The 20,797-nt window shown below is 47.1% G+C and overlaps 2 protein-coding genes across 2 annotated transcripts in view; one reads left to right on the top strand and one right to left on the bottom strand.

Annotated features, from left to right (window-relative positions):
- The window catches only part of LOC119168531 (protein Skeletor, isoforms B/C-like), a 38,060-nt gene extending 21,953 nt beyond the window's left edge, over positions 1-16,107 (top strand). The window contains exons 7-8 of the mRNA XM_075866217.1: positions 11,526-11,612; positions 15,952-16,107. Coding sequence (XP_075722332.1) covers positions 11,526-11,612; positions 15,952-15,980 — 116 coding nt within the window. The 3' untranslated portion in view covers positions 15,981-16,107. The remainder of the gene's footprint in view (positions 1-11,525; positions 11,613-15,951) is intronic.
- A 2,534-nt stretch (positions 16,108-18,641) lies between these two features.
- Positions 18,642-20,420, bottom strand: LOC119168532 (neprilysin). The gene has a single exon (XM_037419932.1). It carries the CDS (start codon positions 20,418-20,420, stop codon positions 18,642-18,644), a length of 1,779 nt encoding a protein of 592 aa, XP_037275829.1.
- Positions 20,421-20,797: the final 377 nt, after the last annotated feature.

Below are 20,797 nucleotides of genomic sequence, written 5' to 3'. Positions count from 1 at the left end.
CCCGTGTCTTTCAGGCAAAGGTTCCGGTATGCTAAAAAGGGGAAAGAGTCACACGTTGACTTCGCGTTTCGTCTTAAAGCCGATTTAATTGAATGGTTCAAGGGCGAAGGTGTTTATGACGACCGCGATAAAGTGGTGGAATGCGTTGCATTGGAGCAATTCTACCGCTGCATCGAGGAGGATGTCAAACTTTGGCTGCAGGACAAACTTGGGGAAGTACAGCTAAACAAGGCAGCAGAGTTAGTTGAGGAGTATTATACTCGCCGAAAGTTGCATAGCAGGGCAGTGCGCGTGGAAAAGGGTGAAAGCAAAGAGGGCTTTTTAAAGAAACCTGATCAACAGAAACCCGCTCCGCACTGTAATTTCAAGAAGGACCCGTCTCTTACGAAGGACACTGTAGGGGAAGGACAAACGGAAGCGGAGAAATCAAGTGAGGTTTCTACCACACGGGCATTTGAATCGGAAAACAAACGGAAGCCGCTAATCTGCTACAACTTCAAAAAGGAAGGACACATCGCGAGAAACTGCCAGGAAAAGTTTGCCTTCGCAACGATTCGAGAATCAGAAAAGAACATGCGGTTGTTGGAGCCGTATCTCCAAGAAATTAGGGTGAATGAGAAAACGTGCCGAGCACTTAGAGACTCAGCGACAACCATGGACGTTGTCCATCCTTCATTGGTGTCTCCGGATGGCTTTACAGGAGAACGCGCGTGGATCAGGCAAGTCGCCGAGGAGCAGAGTGCTTGCCTACCAATAGCTACGGTTGTCATTGAAGGCCCGTTCGGTAAGCTTCGCACCGAAGCGGCTGTGTCTGCCCCGCTAAACAATCGTTTTCCTTATCTTTTCTCTAACAACTCAGAGCAGCTTCTCAAAGAACAGGGCAAATCATTCTTCCCCAACTTAGCGTACATGGCCCTCACGCGATCGCAAGTGCGGAAGCTTTCGCGGAAGCTTGATCTTGTTCAATGCGGTGAACTCTCAAGTGACCTTGTCGGTGGGTCGACGGAACCCCAGAAAGGAAATTTTCCGCGTGAGTCATGTGAGCAGTCACGCGAGCGGCCCGTCGGCGAAGCGACCGGCGCGGTATCCGTAGGGGGAGACGACATGGTGCCATTGAGTCAGAGCGAGAGGGTTGCAACGCTCTCGCCTGTAGCGGAAAGTTGGAGCGAGCTGTCGAGGGATGATCGAGAGACGCCCATTCAAGAGCAGCGCGAGGACCTCTCGATTAAAGCGCCAGTGGAAAGCCACATAAAAGCTGCACAAGTGTTGTCGAAAGAGTACTACGACAAATCGGCAAAGAAGCGCGCTTTTGAACTAGGAAATCAGGTAGTGCTGCTGCGGCCGTTCAATAGAAACAACCTTGAAATTCATTGGGAAGGGCCCGCCAAAGTAATATCGAAGCTTCCCGATACGAATTACGAAGTGAAATTAGGAAGGCGGCCGAACAAAATTTATCACAGTAACTTGAAAGCAGTCGTAAATTTACTTTTAAGTGCTTCAGAGGAAGAGGGAGCGGAAGTTTTGAGTTCTAGTGAGGTAATCAAAGGGGGATCGAAAGTAATCTAAGAGCAGATAAACCTAGAGCCTAGGTTAAGTGAAGTCCGGAAGGATGACCTGAGAAAGATTGTTTCCGAGTTTGGAGACGTGTTTTCGGACCGCCCCGGAAACACGAGGGTGATCGAACACGATATCGAGCTAAGCGGTGAGGAGTCAATCCGTAGCAAGCCGTATCGTTGTTCCCCTGTGCAACGTCGCAAGTGTGAGCCGCTCTTGGTGCCGCATAGGTATCGTCGCCTAAAAGTGGCCGGTTACTGAGGTGAAGCATGTTGCTCCACAGCGCAACTTTGACGTTCGCTATCAAAAAAAAAAAGGGAAAGCTAAACGCTAATGCAGGTGCATTGAGCAGTGCGTTCTAGCTAGTACCTTCTCAACCTTTCGGTTTCTCGCTGGCGATTCGGGGCAAACTTTTCACCTCATCACGACCGGGGCTGAGCGCTCTCGTCCAGAGTGAACTCAAGGAGCCAACTTTATGTTGTATTGTAATTCGTTACGTTGTTGTACGTGGGAAAAAAATTGAGTCGTCATTTTAAGAGTCTTGTGTCCTACATGTGCCTCTTGATGTAGAGGGAACTATATTCAGATGGACACGTAGCTAGGTATATGTTGAACTATACTTTGTCTGGTGTTCTGTCGGGTGACCGAGGGCTCTTGCTCGTGTCGTGTGTTGTCTGTTGTCGATCCGTTCTTGACAAGTTGCAGAACCATCGACAAGTGCTGAAATCGAAGATGGTCAGAAGAGACGAGTGAGCTGGCCGGCAAGTTGTGGCGACAAGCCAGTGGAGCTGGGATCCGTCGTCAAGAATGGAATGTGTTCGCGGAACAGTCTGGAGCTAAATTCTCCCCATGGCCCTGGAGGCGAACCTGGAGGGACCTGGCGAACGAGCGCGCCTGACATACGAGCCTTGTGGAAGCAGCTCGTCTTTTCGGCGCATCATCTGGCGGCGGGGTGCTGTTATGCCTGCGAGTCCACAGCGAACGGCCGTGCCTCTCAAAAAGGCAATCGGTGTCAAGGCCAGCCCGCAGTCCGCCTGACGCGAACAACTCAACGGCGTAAACACGCGCGGCGCCTTTCTGGCGCCCACGCGCAGTGAGTCAGCGCCCAGCAAGCGAGCCCATCGAGTAAACAACGGGCGTCTTCATGTCTGGGGGTCTGACGCGGCCCAGCGGCGACACAATTGGAGGAATCTGCCCTGACGACCAGCGGCGCCTCTGGTTGGACATTTGAGTTGGACCCGGTGCATATAAAAGAAGCCCTGCGGCGCGTCGTGATCGGCGGTCCTAGGTGAAAGCTGACATGTGTGTCAGAGCGGACCCGTTTGAGAGCAGACCTATGTGTTAGAGAGGAGAGCTCGGCTCTTCGAGTCTCTGTCGGCCCCAGTGCCGAATTTGTAACGCCTCGCCTCTATATATATGCTGTACATAAACCTTGTTTAACTCACCGTCGTCTCGTCCGCTCGTCTATCAGCTCTGCGCAGAAGCAGTCACGAGCTGAGAAACCTACGCTACCAAAACGGCTGGTGACCTTCCCGGCGGAGTTCGAAGCAGTGGCGCCTTCGGGACCGTGTTGGCGTCGCCATCTTTCGCAACACCGTCCACCAAATGTGACGGGGCGAGATCTAGGTTTATTGAATAGCGTCCACAGAGAATCGGCAGCCGAACAAGATGGCCGAGTTGCCTCTCGCACAAGCGTCTAAGGCACAGGCGTCTTCGTCCTCTTTTGAAAGTGCTCGATGGTGCACCGTAACTATATCATCATCATCATCTTCATCATCATCATTATCATCAGCCTGACTACGTCCACTGCAGGACAAAGGCCTCTCCCATGTTCCGCCAGTTAACCCGGTCCTGTGCTTGCTGCTGCCAATTTATACCCGCAAACTTCTTAATCTCACCTGCCCACCTAACCTTCTGTCTCCCCCTAACCCGCTTGCCTTCTCTGGGAATCCAGTTAGTTAACCTTAACAACCAGCGGTTATCCTGTCTACGCGCTCCATGCCCTGCCCATGTCCATTTCTTCTCCTTGATTTCAGCTATGATATCCTTAACCCCCGTTTCTTCCCTAATCCACTCTACTCTCTTCTTGTCTCTTAAGGTTACACCTACCATTTTTTTTCATTGCTCGCTACGTCGTCCTCAATTTAAGCTGAACCCTCTTTGTGAGTCTGAAGGTTTCTGCTCCGTAGCTAAGTACCGGCAATTGATTGATTGGTTTGTGGGGTTTAACGTCCCAAAACCACCATATGATTATGAGAGACGCCGTAGTGGAGGGCTCCGGAAATTTCGACCACCTGGGGTTCTTTAACGTGCACCCAAATCTGAGTACACGGGCCTACAACATTTCCGCCTCCATCGGAAATGCAGCCGCCGCAGCCGGGATTTGAACCCGCGACCTGCGGGTCAGCAGCCGAGTACCTTAGCCACTAGACCACCGCGGCGGGGCTAAGTACCGGCAAGATACAGCTGTTATATACCTTCCTCTTGAGCGATAGTGGCAATCTGCCTGTCATAATTTGAGAGTGCTTGCCAAATGTGCTCTACCCTATTCTTATTCTTCTAGTTACTTCAATCTCGTGATTCGGCTCCGCGGTTGTTACCTGCCCTAAGTAGACATAGTCTTTTACAACTTGAAGTGCACTATTACCTATCTCGAAGCACTGCTCTTTTCCGAGGTTGTTGTACGTTACTTTCGTTTTCTGCAGATTCATTTTAAGGCCCACATTTCCGCTCTCCTTGTCTAACTCCGTAATCATGAGTTGCAATTCGTCCCCTGAGTTACTCAGCAATGCAATGTCATCGGCGAAGCGCAGGTTACTAAGGTACTCTCCATTAACTCTTATCCCTAACTGTTCCCATTCTAGGCTTCTGAAAACCTGCTGTAAGCACGCGGTAAATAGCATTAGGGAGATTGTGTCCCCCTGCCTTACACCCTTCTTGATTGGTATTCTGTTGCTTTCTTTATGAAGCACTATGGTAGCAGTTGATGCCCTGTAGATTTCTTCCAGGATGTTTATATATACTTCATCGACGCCCTAATTCAGCAGGGTCTGCATGACGGCTGATATTTCTACTGAATCAAACGCCTTCTCGTAATCTATGAAGGCTATGTATAGTGGTTGGTTATATTTTGAGCATTTCTTTTTTACCTGATTGATAGTATGAATGTGGTCGATTGTTGAATAGCCTGTTCGAAATCCTGCATGTTCCTTTGGTTGATTGAATTCTAATGTTTTCTTTACTCTGTTAGCAATTACCTTTGTAAATAGCTTGTACACTACAGAGAGCAAGCTAATCGGCCTGTAATTCAAGTCCTTGTCATCTCCTTTTTTATGTATTAAGATGATGTTAGCGTTCTTCCAAGACTCTGGTACTCTTCCCGTCAGGAGACACCTCTTAAACAGGGTGGCTAGTTTTTCTAACAATCTGTCCCCCATCTTTCAGCAGATCTGATGTTACCTGATCCTCACCAGCAGTTTTGCCTCTTTGCATGCTCTCCAAAGCTTTTCTGACTTCTTCTATCATTACTAGTGGGGTGTCATCTGGGTTACTGCTAGTTCCTATAGTATTAAAGTCGTGGTTGTCCCAGCTACTGTACAGATCCCTGTAAAACTCCTCCGCTATTTTAACTATCCTATCCATATTGGTAGTTATTTTGCCTTCTTTGTCCTTTAGTGCATACATCCGATTTCTGCCTATCCCAAGTTTTCTCTTCACTGCTTTGAGGCTTCCTCCGTTTTTCAGAGCGTGTTCAGTTCTCTCCATGTCATACCTTCTTACATCGGATACCTTACGCCTATTAATCAACTTCGAAAGCTCTGCCAGTTCTATTTTGTCTGTTGTACTTGAGACTTTCATCATTTCACGCTTCTTAATGAGATTCTTTGTTTGCTGGGAAAGCTTGCCAGTGTCCTGTGTAACTACCCTGCCTCCAACTTCCACTTCACACTCCGCATTGATACTCGTCAGATTATCATTCATTGTATCTATGCTAAGGTTGGTTTCCTCACTAAAAGCCGAGTACCTGTTCTGAAGCGAGACTCTGAATTCCTGTACTTTCCCTCTCAGTGCTAGCTCATTGATTGGCTTCTTGCGTATCAGTTTCTGTCGTTCCTTCCTCAAGTCTAGGCGGATTCGATACCATACCATTCTATGGTCACTACGTGGTACCTTGCCAACCACTTCCACATCCTGCACGATGCCTGGGTGTGCACTCATTATAAAGTCTATTTCGTTCTTATTTTCGCCATTAGGACTCCTCCATGTCCACTTGCGGTTTCCTCGTTTTCGGTTGAAGGTATTCAAAATTCGTAAATTATTCCGTTCTGCGAATTCTACTAGTAGCTCTCCTCTGGCGTTTCTTGTACCGATGCCATAATCTCCTACTGCCTGGTCTCCAGCCTGCTTCTTCCCTACCTCTGCATTAAAGTCGCCCATCACTATAGTATACGGTGTTTTTACCTTACTCATTGCCGATTTCACGTCTTCATAGAAGCTTTCAACTGAAGCGTCATCATGGCTGGATGTAGGCGCGTAAGCCTGTACCACCTTCATCTTGTATCTCTTATTCAGTTTAATTACGATACCTACGATCCTTTCATTATTGCTATAGTATTCTACTATGTTGCCAGCTATGTTTCTGTGAATTAGGAGCCCTACTCCCAGTTCTCTCCTGTCAGCCAAGCCCCGATAGCAAAGAACGTGCCCATTCTGTAGCACCGTATAGGCCTCATCTCTCCTCCTAACCTCACTGAGCCCTATTATATCCCATTTAACACCCTCTAGCTCCTCGAATAGTACAGCTCGACTTCCCTCACTAGATAAGGTTCTAGCGTTAAACGTTGCCAAGTTCAGGTTCCAATGGCGGCCTTTCCGGATCCAGAGATTCTTAGCACCCTCTGCTGCGTTGCAGATCTGACCGCCGCCGTGGTCAGTTGCTTCGCAGCTGCTGGGGACTGAGGGCCGTGAGTTATTTGAGGTTTGCATGTGGCAGGTAGTGGCCAGATACTGCACCAGGGTGGCCAATCCTTCTCTGGTGAGGGAGTGCATTCCCGGCGGTGGTTACCGGTGAGGCCGCACCCCAAGCCTCGTAATGCAGTTCCATCGCCGCACAGGTTTTTTTTATCCGGTTGGGAAGTGCGCGGCACCGTGATTTGAGACACGGACCTTTTGCATGCGAGGCGGATGCTGTAACCACTACGCCATCGCTGCAGAAGAGTCGGTAAGCGCAGTCACCGACTCTTCTCTATCAATTGGACGTGTCATCATCATTTGTATAACTTCCTCATCTGTAGATATCATCATCAGTGTGTGCCAGCTCGAGCTCGCCTCGAATAAGGCTCTTCCTCATAATATATACGTAATTACAACACGACCGAATGCATGTTGCTTGCCGTTGCCTGGAGTTGGACTATTTTTTGTGTCTCAGATATTGTTTAATTAGATACGTTTAATTAATTAACTTTTCAAGAAACGAAGGTAGGTAAAATTTTCAATGAGAGAGTTGGAGATTCGTTTGTAAAACGTCCGATTAGACAGTTTTGAACTTAATATCTGTTAGGCTTTAGTGTTTTTCTGCTAATCGCAAATGCCCGTAAAATACAAAGAAATACCCCGTGACAAAACCACTCGCGCGTCAGTTCGCACGATTATTCTAGTGCTCCCTAACGTTCCGCGTACGAACGACAGGCTTCCCTCGCACTGGTTCATGACAGGGATAAGCAGTCACAGTGGTTATCGTTTTTGTGGCCGATAACAAAACATGTGTGTGTGTGTGTGTGTGTGTGTGTGTGTGTGTGTGTGTGTGTGTGTGTGTGTGTGTGTGTGTGTGTGTGTGTGTGTGTGTGTGTGTGTGTGTGTATGTGTGTGTGTGTGTGTGTGTGTGTGTGTGTGTGTGTGTGTGTGTGTGTGTGTGTGTGTGTGTGTGTGTGTGTGTGTGTGTGTGTGTGTGTGTGTGTGTGTGTGTGTGTGTGTGTGTGTGTGTGTGTGTGTGTGTGTGTGTGTGTGTGTGTGTGTGTGTGTGTGTGTGTGTGTGTGTGTGTGTGTTCTAGTAACCTGCCCATTTGAAGAAACATCGTTTGATATTTTTAACAAGTGCACTTAGCAGTCTATTGCAGCTCCACGGCCAGCTGTGTTGTCCTTCATCGGTTCTATTCGGGGTGCTAGCGATAAGCCGGGCGGCCTATTGAAAGAGCGTTCTTCTTGGACTGTTCTTCTTGGACTTCAAAATTGGCTGGGCATCTCTCCATGGGCGCTAATGGTTCGAATACAATTGATATCACATGATCATGTTACTTCTACAGATTTTCCAGTTCAAAACACAATTTTTCTGCAGCAATTTTTTTATGAATGAAGCATCCCTTAGAGTTGAAACATATGTTCATATTAGGTGGAAATCTTTTTGATTACCTGCTCGGGACTAAAACAACACGATCAGCGCAGAACGAGTAAAATGGGGAAACGAACAAGAGCACTGTTGTTTGTGTCCTTTTTTTGTTGTGCTCCATCTGTTGCATTGTTTCGTTTCCGAGATGTACCAACCCGCCCAAGCTCCACTCCTGCTTTGATCACCTGCTTTGTTGTTGTTGTTGTTGTTGTTGTTGTTGTTGTTGTTGTTGTTGTTGTTGTTGTTGTTGTTGTTGTTGTTGTTGTTGTTGTTGTTGTTGTTGTTGTTGTTGTTGTTGTTGTTGTTTCCTGGATGGGCGGGAGTGGTAGGAGTTGTGAGGAGGTTTATGAGTCGTTAAAGACAGCGACGAGACAGCGTGAACAACCGTCCAGCGATCGGCACAGCAACGAACCGAAGCACGAGCCGAGAGAGCCGGGCGTTGGCGATGCTGCTCGCTGCAGGCACATCTTCTTCTTCACAATCGCCCCCGCTGAAAAAGGAGCCATCCTGGCGACTTCAGAAGTTTCAGGCAGAGGCTCATGGTACGGTTTCAGTCGGTAAACATGGACGATGTCACGTGAACGCCGGCGCATGTCGTCCGATCGGGAAACTGGTTCAATTAGAAAATTAACCGGAGATGTTTTCTCCAAAACGGTGTAAGGCCCCTCGTACCGGGGGACAAGTTTCGAGGAGAGTCCCGGTGTTTGGTGTGGGATGGCAAGCCACACAAGAGACCCTGGGGCATAGCTGGGATCCGGAAGAGAGGTGCTACGGGTTTCTTTCTGGCGTTGTTGCTCTTCCGAGGTGAACGCACGGGCGAGCTGGCGGCACTCTTCGGCTTGTCTAGCAGCATCGGAGATAGGTAGACACTCGGAAGCATCAGGACGGTAAGGAAGTAGGGTATCAATTGTATGGGAAGGCTCGCGTCCGTAAAGAAGAAAGAAAGGTGAGAATCCCGTGGTGGTTTGTATTGCGGTGTTATACGCGAACGTGACGTATGGGAGAACACGGTATGGTCTTTGACGCAGTGGCTGGTGTAGGCCGGTGTCAACATGATGTTTGACTTGTGATGTGCGGCCCAGTTGAGGTTGCGACACATGGAACGAACTCCTGAACTCATGCAGAAGATCCAGCAGGTCGGCATGTTCGGTGGGAGTGAGAGTGTCGGCGATGGCGCTGGAAAACGTATCATTGGATGACTCCCCGAGTGCCGACAGTGCTTTTGGGTGGTCGCAGTAGTCGTCCGGGACATCAAACAGAAACGAAGGGTCGAGATCCTGCACGCGGCCGAGACATTCCCCCGCAAGCAATGTGACAGGTGTGGAAAGCGGATTGCTTACGAACATGTTGCTTCTTCCGGCGGCAAGGTCAATTGTTGCGAAAGGCAGCGGCAAAGCTCGACGACATTTGAAGATATCGGAAGGCATAAAAAGAACTGTAGCGTCAGTGTAGGCGTTGCATGAAACGGGAACAAGGGCGCAATTTTCAGGCGGAATATCGGTATCTTCATGAACGAGCAACTTCGGCGGCTGATGAGAAGCGTCCAGTAATGGGACATCACACAAGGGTGAAAACTCAACTTCGGCGCGTGCGCAGTCTATGACGGCATTGTGGCGGGATAGGAAGTCCCACCCGAGGATGACGTCATGCGAACAGACAGGAAGAACAATAAACTCCACGATCTAAAGAATGCCTTCGATCGAGATTCTTGCAGTACAGGCTGCGAGAGGCGTTACCTGCTGTGCGCTTGCGGTGTGAAGCGACAGTCCGGAAAGCGGCGTCGTTACTTTGCGTAATAAACGGCAGAGATTAGCGGCAATAACAGAAACAGCGGCGCCAGTGTCCACAAGGGCGAAAGTACAATAACCTTCAACAGTTACTGCGACCACGTTAGCAGGAGAGGAGCGAGGGCTTAGACAGTTCGAAAACGGCGCAGTTCTTGCCTCTTGAACTGCGTTGCTTATTTTTCCTGGTCGGAGGGTCCGGGCCGGCGACGCATGGGGGAGGGCGATCGCCGACGAGGAGAGGGTGCGCGTTGCGGCTGGAAGTCAAGGTGGTCAGTAGGCGCATAGCGAGGTGGCGAGACGGGCCCGTATTGGACAAAGGGTTGGCTGCCGGGATGCGACGACCGGGCATAGTTGCCGAACGTCTGAGGTCGACGGCGGCAGTAGCGAGCAACGTGTCCGGGAGTGAAGAAAGCGTAGCAAATCAGTCGGTTATCGGGCGTCCTCCAGGGATTGGCGACTGGTGCTGCCGCCCAAGGTGCGGTATAAGCAGCCGGGTGTGCGGGCTGTGAGCGCGTGGTGTAGGGTGGTTGCGGGAGCCTACGTACAGCGTCTGCATATGTGAGTGGCGCGGCTACGGGCTGCATCTCTTGCGAAAAGGCGACAGGAGGAGCCACAGGCTGCGCTGCATACGTTAGGGGCGCGGCCACAGGCTGAACGGCTGGTGGATAGGCGACAGGAGCGCCTACCGGCTGTGCGCCACCCGGGCAGGGACCACGGCTAGGTAGAGGTGGCTCGTAGTGCACAAGAGGAACAGCTTGTGCAACCTCTTCCGATATAGCAGTGCGAAGCGGGGCAGGTAGACGGGTGGTGGTCTCGTGAGTAAAGGGCACTAGGGAAAGTTGGCGGGCGACTTCCTCCCGGACGAAGGCTCGGACTTGCTGAAGCAATGGTGAATTGTCCGGCATGAAGTCGAAACTGGACAGCGACTCACCACCTGGCTTAGGCTGCCTAGTCAGAGTGCGTTGCTTTTTCAACTCGTCGTAGCTCTGACACAAGCTGACGACTTCAGAAACTGTGCTTGGATTCCTTGCCAAGAGCATTTGAAATGCGCCGTCGTCGATGCCCTTCATGATGTTTTTCACCTTGTCAGATTCGGGCATGGTGTCATTCACACGTCGACAAAGGTCGACGGCGTCCTCAATATAGCTGGTAAAGGTCTCGCCAGTCTGCTGAGAACGGACGCGCAGGCGCTGTTCTGCCCTCTGCTTGCGGACAGCCGGCCGACTGAACACTTCAGCACATGACGTCTTGAAGACGCTCCATGTGGGATGTTGTGTTTGTGGTTATTAAACCACAATTCGGTGATGCCAGTGAGATAAAATATCACGTGGCCCAGCTTGTCGGCTTCATCCTATTTATTGTTGGCGCTCACCAGTTCGTAGTGCTCGAGCCAGTCTTCGACGTCGGTCCCATCTGCACCGCTGAAGACCTTCGGCTCCCGTAGCGTAGGATGGCCAGGGCAGTTGAACTGGAGCGGAGGCGTCGATGTAGTGGCGTTGGCAGTCATGACAGGTGGTAGCGTGCGGCTTCGCAGCTCCAGGGTGTAGCGACGGGGATTAACAGCACCTTCCACCAAATGTGAGGAGGTTTATGAGTCGTTAAAGACAGCGACGAGACAGCGTGAACAACCGTCCAGCGATCGGCACAGCAACGAACCGAAGCACGAGCCGAGAGAGCCGGGCGTTGGCGATGCTGCTCGCTGCAGGCACATCTTTTTCAGAGAGTAATAGCTTGAGAGGACGGGAAGCGAAAAGTCGACCTAATGAAAGTTTTTTTTTTCATTTTGTGCCTTGATGCAGGTTCCATAATGAGCCCCTTCTCGGTAATCACCCTGTTTAGTATGGGTGCGGCTTCAGCAGCGGCAGCTGTCACGTTGCAGTGTCTCGGTGAGTGTCACATTCTTGTAAGAGCACCATCGTTGTTTGGTTTTTCATTTGTTCTTCACGTGCATTTTGTCACAAGATCAAAAACAAAGTGCGAAACAAAGCTGTCAATCGTCGCGTACATTTTTTCACAACATCTAAAACAAAGTGGCAAACGAAGTTGTCATTTGTCAATTGTTCGTGCCTGTTCCTGCACGCTGCTGAGCTTTTCGGTAGCCACTCTTAGGAGCTATAGTATACGTTATATACTTCCGAGTAGAGTAGGCGGAAACGTCCAGTTACTTCGTGAATTAGCATCATCTGGTTAGTGTCGAAGCATACTAGTTGCCTTGTAACAAAGACCTGCATGTCTCAGAGTTAACGTTTTTGGAAGAGACTGTCTACCACTCGCAATTTTTTATTGGGGCTATAGTGATAAGATTGTGACATCAGTGACAACGAGCATGTTTTGGATCTGTAAAAATAAACTATATCTTTAATTTAGCTCTGAAACTCGTACAAGCATGGCGACTAGTGTCGCCAATCTGCGATGTGGTTCATTTTGTTGATAGAGGCTATTCGCATGCGAATATCAAATTTACGAACCTAATCCAATTTGAATACGACTCGAGTTGTATTTAAATTGTTTTCGAATAGTAAGACAACAGCAGAGCCCAGTAATTTTACAAATTTTCATTCGAAACAAACATGGTCTGCCACGCTCGATCAAGGGTTATAGTGCTAGGTTGCTGGCCCTAAGGTCGTTGGTTCGATCCCAGCCGTGGAGGTCGCATTTAGGAGGAGGCGATATTGTGGAAGCCTTTAAATTGTGCAATGTCCGTGTACGTAAAAAAAACACTAGATGGTCAAAATTCAAGAAGCCCTCCTCAGTGACATCCTTCATGTTCATATCGTGGTTTTGGACCTAGAGCTCCAAACATTGTAATATAGAAATAAGTATTCGCAATTTTAACAAAAAATTACAAGCACTTTTACTTCACAAAAGATAGCATAATTGTGAAAATTGAGGTAAGCTCACCTATTGCAGTGCTTAAAGCCTGCGGTAACGTGAAGTTAAAACACCAGAGCAACTACCGTACTCTAGGTGGTACTTTGCCTGTAGCTTCTAAATAAAATTTATGCATGAGAATCTATTACTGAACCAAGCGCAAAATTTACGACATCTATATGCTTTTTTCATTGCTGTTGCCTCATCAAGGGCGAGGCCCCCAGAACGATTTCCAGCTCTTCTATAGTAGAGTACCAAGCACTTTGAATCGTTAACCACTCTTTCTGAATACACCTATAGCAAAATATGTGACGAAGCAGGTGAACATGTAACTTATCACATGTGCTTTCCCACAAAAAGCAGTTAACCGTCATTGCAGAATACTGTACCGGCAAGATGAATTGACAGAAGAACTCACTTGTTATTTCTTCACACGAGTGAAAAATTACACTTCTGAATGTGAGGGTAGCTGTATAGTCATTTTACTTCGATTAATACTACATGAAAACTGGAACGTATGACCCCTAACATTCTGACTGTTTTGTTCCTTTGCGGTTTTCCCGTCGGTGCTCACTGCTGAATATTCGAAAATTATTCTATTATTGAAAGAATATTCTGAATTATACTTGACTCGGTATTCGAATCGAATAGCACATTGAATTCAAATACCGAGTCAAGCACAATGCTGCTCGAAATATTTTTTCTAATGTTTCGAATATTCGCGTGTCCTAGTAGAAAAGAAAACTGTCACAGCGTAATTTTGTTTTTCTCCGCAAACACGGGTGTATAGCCTTAAATTATATTTTATGCAGTTCTGGCAGCATTTCTTTGCGTCAAACAGGAACTTTAGCTTCTTTTTTTTCTAGCTTGTTATTACCCATTTAAGAAATGAAAGCTAACTCAGCCTGAAAAACAGCGTGTGGTCATGGTTCTACACATGCACCGTTACAACCAAGTGTTGCAACCGCTGTTCCGGGCATTCCTACACCATTTGATAATGACAGCGCGGGCATTTAAATAGTCTGTTCTAAGTACTTTTAGTCATTTTCCACTGAGACCACTGCGAGTTATAGTACATCAGGTGGTACCCTTTATACCGCGGCACGAAACAAAACGCCCCACCGCGGTGGTCTAGTGGCTAAGGTACTTGGCTGCTGAGTCGCAGGTCGCGATATCGAATCCCGGCTGCGGCGGCTGCATTTTCGATGGAGGCGGAAATGTTGCAGGTCCGTGTGCTCAGATTTGGGTGCACGTTAAAGAACCCCAGGTGGTCGAAATTTCCGGAGGCCTCCATTACGGCGTCTCTCGTAATCGTATGGTGGTTTTGGGACGTTAAACCCAATAAATCAAGCAGTTACAGAACAAAACAAACAGTTTGAGGGTCCTTAATCTTCGCCTTTCAGAGTTGAACGCGATAGCAAAAACATGTTCATAGTGCGTTTACTAAATTCAAAGTGGCTCTTGTCCGTGAAGCTTTCGTATACGGCAGCATTCTGTGTAATGGGTTGCATGCTTTAAACAACGAGCAATTGTGCGCGTGAAATGTTTTCGGGCAGCAGAGGAAGTCATTTTCACTGTTTTAACAAGCAGATGCACGGCAGTGAAGCAGACCACCCGCTTGCCACGCAAATGACCCGGTTTCGATACCCACCCCCAATGCAGATTTTTTTTACTTTTTTCTTTTCATCTTTCTCCATTTTTCGGTCATGCACAAGATGATGATCGTATGCTCACAACTAACGACACTGACACCGACGCTGACAACGGAATTTCTGCGTAACGAGCTCTTAAGCGCCATCGCGTTAAGGCTGGTAACGCATGTTAGAATCTCTTTAACAGAGATGCTATTTAGGCTATCGGCCACTTTTGCGGCACCCTTCGAAATTCCTCGGTTGGTGGGCACCATATAAATGGGGCTAGCTCGACTACCAAGTGAAACAGTTGCGAGCGTTAAACGAAAGCTATGCTCAGTGAAATTTAGAACGTGCCACACGTGAAAAAGAAAAAAATGTGATACAGAAAATAGAATGATAAAAAAGAGGAAATGGGTAAGAGAGTAAGAGTCAGACAAAAAGTTGAAAAAGAAACAAGAAATATCAGGAACGAAGACCGAAAAAATGAAAAAAACGGAGGAAGATATACGAAGAAATCGGGAAAAACAGAAATCAATGCAGAAATACAGAGACAGAAATAAAGAATTTCAAAGAAACAAACAAAAACAGAAATTAGCAGACAGAGAAAGCGAACGAAAGAAAGTAGAAATGAATAAATTTGACAGAAAGTGATGTCAGACAGAAGAAAAATGGGGTAAATAGAGAGAATTAGGAAGAAATGAATACCTAAAAATAAAGATACAAGAAACGTTGCAAACGAGATAGAAAGTAAAAAATAAAGCCAGACAAGAAACGCCCCACAGCTGCGCTCTTCCTTCGAACATAGCAACACTAGTGCGAAAGTACATAACTTTTGCGTATTTACTTTGCCTTAATTGACAATTCATATGCAGAATAATCTATATACTTAACTTCGTTTCAAACGTACGGTGTGAAGCCCCTTCGAAAATATGATCTCTGAACAAATAAAAGGTTCACTTCAAACATGCTGTCTTGTTAATTGGCGCAAAGGAAGAACATCGCGCAATATAAAAAAATGCTGCAACGTAAATTGGGGAAGCTTCGACCAAGTCGCCCAAGAAGTGTAAAAGTAAGACTGGAAGGTTCTAAGGACCACTCTGGTTGTTTCTAGGCCTTAGCTAATGGGTGCAGATTGATTCCAGGTTGCTTCAAGGTCGTTGCTGGGCTTTATCGAGATGACGCTTGGTTGTTACTGCGTTGATTCTTTGCGCACAGAGGTTCGAGTCAAGCCATGAAAAGTCACAGACGCAGGATGGATGTCCAGAGGCGTAAACGTGCTCAAACCAAGCATTGGCGTTTCTCATAGACATTGTCGGTGACCTGCCATCGCTTCGCAATCTTCTTGTAGTTGCCAATACCTTTCCTGTTGCCTAGTATTATGTTGTTTCATGAACTCGACAACTTCGGCACACCACCATCGCTTCACAGTAATTTTTGGAGCTAACTCTTTGTATTCTTCATTTTTAGTGGACGAGCAAGAATTAGTGCGATCTGCCCCGCTTATTGTGGCTTTTTGTGGCAAAATATTAAGCGTTAACGCCTACATTTTTGGTAGTCTCACTCTCTACAATAGTGCTATTGAACGTACCAGAATGTCTGCTGTCAGTAGCGATATGATGGATAAATAAAAAAGCCTAATGATTTTGGTGTCGTCGACATTACGTTTGTAATTATCCTGTTATGTGCATTTTATACATTTTATACATTTTATTCGTTCCAGAAGCTGACCAACGGGCGAAGAGTTCCTGAATATTGCCGCCTGCAGCACTGCCACCATAGTTTGACCCATAACATGTTCACTCCATACAGGCCTGGCATCAATTATGCCCACCGAAATGTTAGCGTCTCTAATAAATCGATTTTCTTGTTCACTAAAGCGTTGGCACAGGCTTTTTGTTTCCCTAACTTATACCTCTTTGACATCCATAATGCATGAAACGTTGCTTGCATATACAACAAATGTGCATATACAACGAGGACTGTATACAATGGTGAGCGCAGGATATTCGTGCGAAGTGTTTGACAGGTAAATCAGGCTTTCGATTTACAATAGTGGCGCCGTTATTTCTTCACCTAAGCGTTAACACAGCGTTGGTTGACCGATTCTGCGCTGCATCCCTTTGCCGAGGTATAAAGGATAGAAGTGAAAATTTATAGGCTCGTCTTTGATTGTTAGACACAACATTAGTGGCAACAAATGGACAATGATGCCTAGGGGCTCGCGTGCGGGCTTCGCGAACACATCCATATCCCACATCTAAGACTAGAATGCATTTCTCAAAAACTTAAATGCCTAATGGTCATTTTTATTTCTTTACGGGAGGTCCTGTGAAACGTTTTTTGCTTCAAGCAGCTTTTTGCTCTCACCTTGTACTTAGAGGCTGCGGCTTAGTAACGCTTTTTATGACAGCTTTTTCTGCAACTCCCCTATCATTGTATTTTTGAGGCAGAAACACAAAGCACATTATTATTATTATTATTATTATTATTATTATTATTATTATTATTATTATTATTATTATTATTATTATTATTATTATTATTATTATTATTATTATTATTATTATTATTATTATTATTATTATTATTATTATTATTATTATTAGCAACAGCTTCAGCTCTACTGCTATTATCGTATGGTTTACGGTATAGGAAGCATGTATTGCCCGAAAGCAAAACCGTATCTCCTGTCAGCCTTGTTTTCACACTCACAGTACACACAAATTCATTTTTATTTCCTTTTATTCGCGTACCGAGTGAAACAATGGTACAAGTTGTTTGGAATACATTTATAGGAAGAGTGCGAAGAAAAAGTGTATGCTACGCGGCCATCACTTGGACTACCCAGTGAGTGTCGTTTTTTTGTGAGCGACGCCGGCTTTCTCGAGCTGTTTGAAACTTAGAGCCCACTCGAGCAGCGTCCAGTGTTGTCCATAGTACCATGTTTGAGTCCCCCGCACCCAACGGCGATAAAATTGTCATTAGAGCATGTCTTTAAATTAACCGACAACTGCCCATAGCATAAAACAAGATGACTGCACGGATGGTAAGATTGTCCCTCATAGTGACTCAAACCAACCCAATTTTTATCGTGAGAATTCGATTTATATTTTTATTTCATTTTTATTTCTTCATTAAAAAGCGCGAGAATAGTCGGTGGCGCCACCTGGTGGCAGAAGCTTTAAATATCTTAACTGCCCTACCACGTGACTGTAAACTAGTGTACGCGGTCAACATTTTTTTCTGTTGGTATTGCAATAGTGTTTGCTTTTTATAGTAAAAGATATTACTGCATAAAATGTACTTATAGGCCTGCGTTAGCAGTGCGCAATAAAGTGGCGCTGCCTTCTCACGACGTAGCGATCCCGTGCTCGTCAGCGCGTCTTGAGCAACTTTTTTCATGTGCTCATGAAACAGTTCACGCAGTTTCCAGGTCACTAAGATTTTGGAGTGACATAGTTTTTTTTTTACCAACTCTTGTCACAGAAATGAAACACAGTGACATTTTCAGTGACTTGGCTTAGCTCGTGTGTCGAGAGAGTAACGATGATGAGACAATCCACGACAAAGGTGCGTCAACCTTGGGCGCAGGCGCACGCTACGCGGTACAAAAACAAGGAAGCTGTATACACCTTTTCACAGGAAGGAAAAAACACCGCCATGATGGGCTGTGCGCGGGAGTATAAAGGCTAAGGGCGCAACGTTGCCAGTGCATTTTCGAGGGGACGCGCCAATTTGCACAGCCCAAGGAGGGCTATGGCGGCGCTTAGGGAGGCGTTTATGAAAAGGTGAATAAAGTCATATTGCCTCATTGTAATGGCTTGTTAGTTTCAAAAATAACTGTAGACCTCAAAAAAACGTAGTTAAGCATAGTTATAAGAAATTCTGCGTAGGCAGAACAATGACCACATGCCCAAGTCACTAGGAGGGCTACCGGCATCACTATCAATTCTCAGCGTTGGCGTTCAAAGCATTTCGAACCGAAAGATACTGCTTATAAAATAACTACGTTCTTTTGGGAGTAACTACTGCAGCTGTAAACACTGCGATGGGTAAGCTTTCGGTCGCGCCGGAAAAATCTGGGTCGAAAAAAATCAGTTGTCGGTCCTTTTAAGCTTTAAGAAAATTAGCAGATCCTACGTACCGTGTGAATCAATGATATGCGAAAGATCTGTGTAGAAGTTTGCTCTGTGGCACTTTTAAATGAGCACAATGTACCCAGGTGGTTGGATGTACTCGGTAAACATATTTAGACTTTTTAATGGAAGTCCAACAGAAGTGATCATAAGTTTTCACCAGCGTAAATTAGATTCTACGTCGTGGTACAAAACAGGCCACGAGAAATTGCAAAGAAAACTGCTGTAGTAGACTCCAACATGCTTTCTACGAAACATTGTTGTGTATCATATATCAACTGAAAAAAGAGCACTTTCTTTCGGGGTTCATTGAGGATCCTTTCGGACATTCGTAAGTTTCGGCGAAATAGGCCGAATTCCGCACTAGCTTGTTGCAGTCGGCAGCCATAGGGTTGTAGTAGCCAGCTTCCGTGCACGTCATGTAGCAAATAGTCAAGAAGAATACCTTCCCACTTGTCAGTTCAGAACTGAGGGCGAGGTCTGGCTCACCGCGAAGCGTTGCTTCTTTGAAGGATGAGTAGGTGATCTCCAGAGCTGGTATTTCCGGAAAGATGTTTTCTTCCGGTGCACCGAGGCAACTGACCTTGTCGTCATAGGCACGGCGACTGTTATTTGGCAGAATGGACTCTACGAGAGATCCGTCATCCGTCCACCGAAGTCCTTCTCCGTCGATGGACTTGACCAGCTGCATAGCCATAAGGAAACCGAGGCCTCCGTAAAACATGGAGAGCGTACCATTACTGTAATACGATGGAGGAGCCACGGTGGCGGTGGCCACCTTGACGCTGTTCAATGCGTAGTCGTAGTCAACGTACAGTGGTAAGTAGTTGCCTAGTAGGCGCGATGCTTCTTCGAAAGCTTTAGTGGCCCTTGGCTTAAGCATTACCTCGTGGGCTTGGATCCAAAACTCGGCGACGGATTTTCCGTTCCCGAACACGTCAGCGTATATTCTCTCGAGGTTCTTTTGCACCAGAAGAGACTTCGGTGGCCACATTCGTTTACTGACGAGTGCCAACTTATTCGCAATTTGGAGTTTGCTGTCCGCGCCAAACCAGGCTGAGCTCTTGACTTTCTTCACTGCCATTGCGACAAGTCCGTCGAAGCGCGCATCGATGCTATTGCGCAGTTCAGCAGAGAAGTGGGCAACGACGCCTAAGGAAAGGAGGAGTACCTTGAATGATGCCTCCACGTGGTGAGCACAGTATATGGGACGTTCGACGTCCGCCTTGCGCTCGCTTCCAAAGCGAGTAGCCAGGAGGCTGAGGTTACTGAGAGGGAAGTATAGCTGTATGAATTCCCACATTAAAAGGTACTTCATATTTACGTCACCATATTTCTCAACCAGTCTAGCTAGTATCCCAAGCAGAGGAGCATGACTTAGAAGGAGCTCGTCTTCCGGTGTCAGCTGCGGATGCAGCAACAGGCCCGCTTCAAAACTCTTAAACCAGCCACCTTTGATAGTAGATTGGTTGTTAGCGACCATGGCGTCGAATTCGCCGAAAGAAAACGAGGCAGCCTGCTTCCTCTGCTCAAAAACGGAGTTGAACTGTTCCAGGACGTCCGTCTCCATGTCCCGTATTTCGGCGATAAGCGCGTCGCTCAGTCCAGGAGTGCTGCTGTTGCGTTGCGGAAAGACAGCGGCTACATACGCCTTTATGTACTGGTTGTAAAAGCCCATTACCTTGCGATGTTGGGCGAGAAATATTGGAGCGTAGGTTCCAGGCTTGACCACTACGCGTCGCTTCACTCTGAACGATGTGCGGCCACTGAATACGTCTACAGAAAGCCATAAGGGCGACTGCCACTTGTAGGCAAGCCACAAAGCGAAACTAGCCGTCGAGACACTAGCATTAGAAAATCCTCGCCACTTAGGTGGCAGATGGTGTTCGAATTCCACTATCAGCGGAATCTTTGTGGCGTTTGTCGATGACTGAGTGCCGCTCACGCACATGTCGTACATCGCCAACGGCTTTTTGCCCTCGTTTAGCGTGAGCGAGCCTCGACGCAAGGTTTCTCTGAACTTGGCGTACCACGAGTAGCGTAGGTCGTCCATGACGGAGCGGATGTTATCGCGAAAGGGCGTATGCTTAGGGACCCAACGGGAGCAGACGTAAGCTGAGAAGTCATGGCAAGGATCGACGCTCGTGTTAAGGATATCCTTCAGCATATTGGCGTGTACGAGGCAGTCCTCTGTGACGCAGGTCTCGGCGACAACGGCTCTATGGGAGTGTATGAGAACACAAGCCCCTAAAAAGAGTAATAAAATGAAGGTGCCTCCGAGGAAGCCCAGCCATAACGCTGCCCGGCCAACAGATGCTCTCGCTGTTGCCGTGACCTTTTCCGTTGTTCTATCCTGCGAACAAAAAAGACAAAGCAGACAAGAGTGTGAAAATGCCTCCGAGTGTGTTGACATCACGCAAAACAAATTCA

Source organism: Rhipicephalus microplus, chromosome 6 (genome assembly GCF_043290135.1).
Source record: "Rhipicephalus microplus isolate Deutch F79 chromosome 6, USDA_Rmic, whole genome shotgun sequence".
NCBI lineage: Eukaryota > Metazoa > Arthropoda > Arachnida > Ixodida > Ixodidae > Rhipicephalus > Rhipicephalus microplus.
The sequence above is the reverse complement of the archived record's forward strand: the minus strand, read 5'-3'. Positions and strand labels throughout refer to the sequence as shown.

What these genes read in the sequence shown, in the direction of transcription:
- LOC119168532 (XM_037419932.1), bottom strand. Translation starts at nt 20,420, where the DNA reads ATGGACGACCTACGCTACTCGTGGTACGCCAAGTTCAGAGAAACCTTG.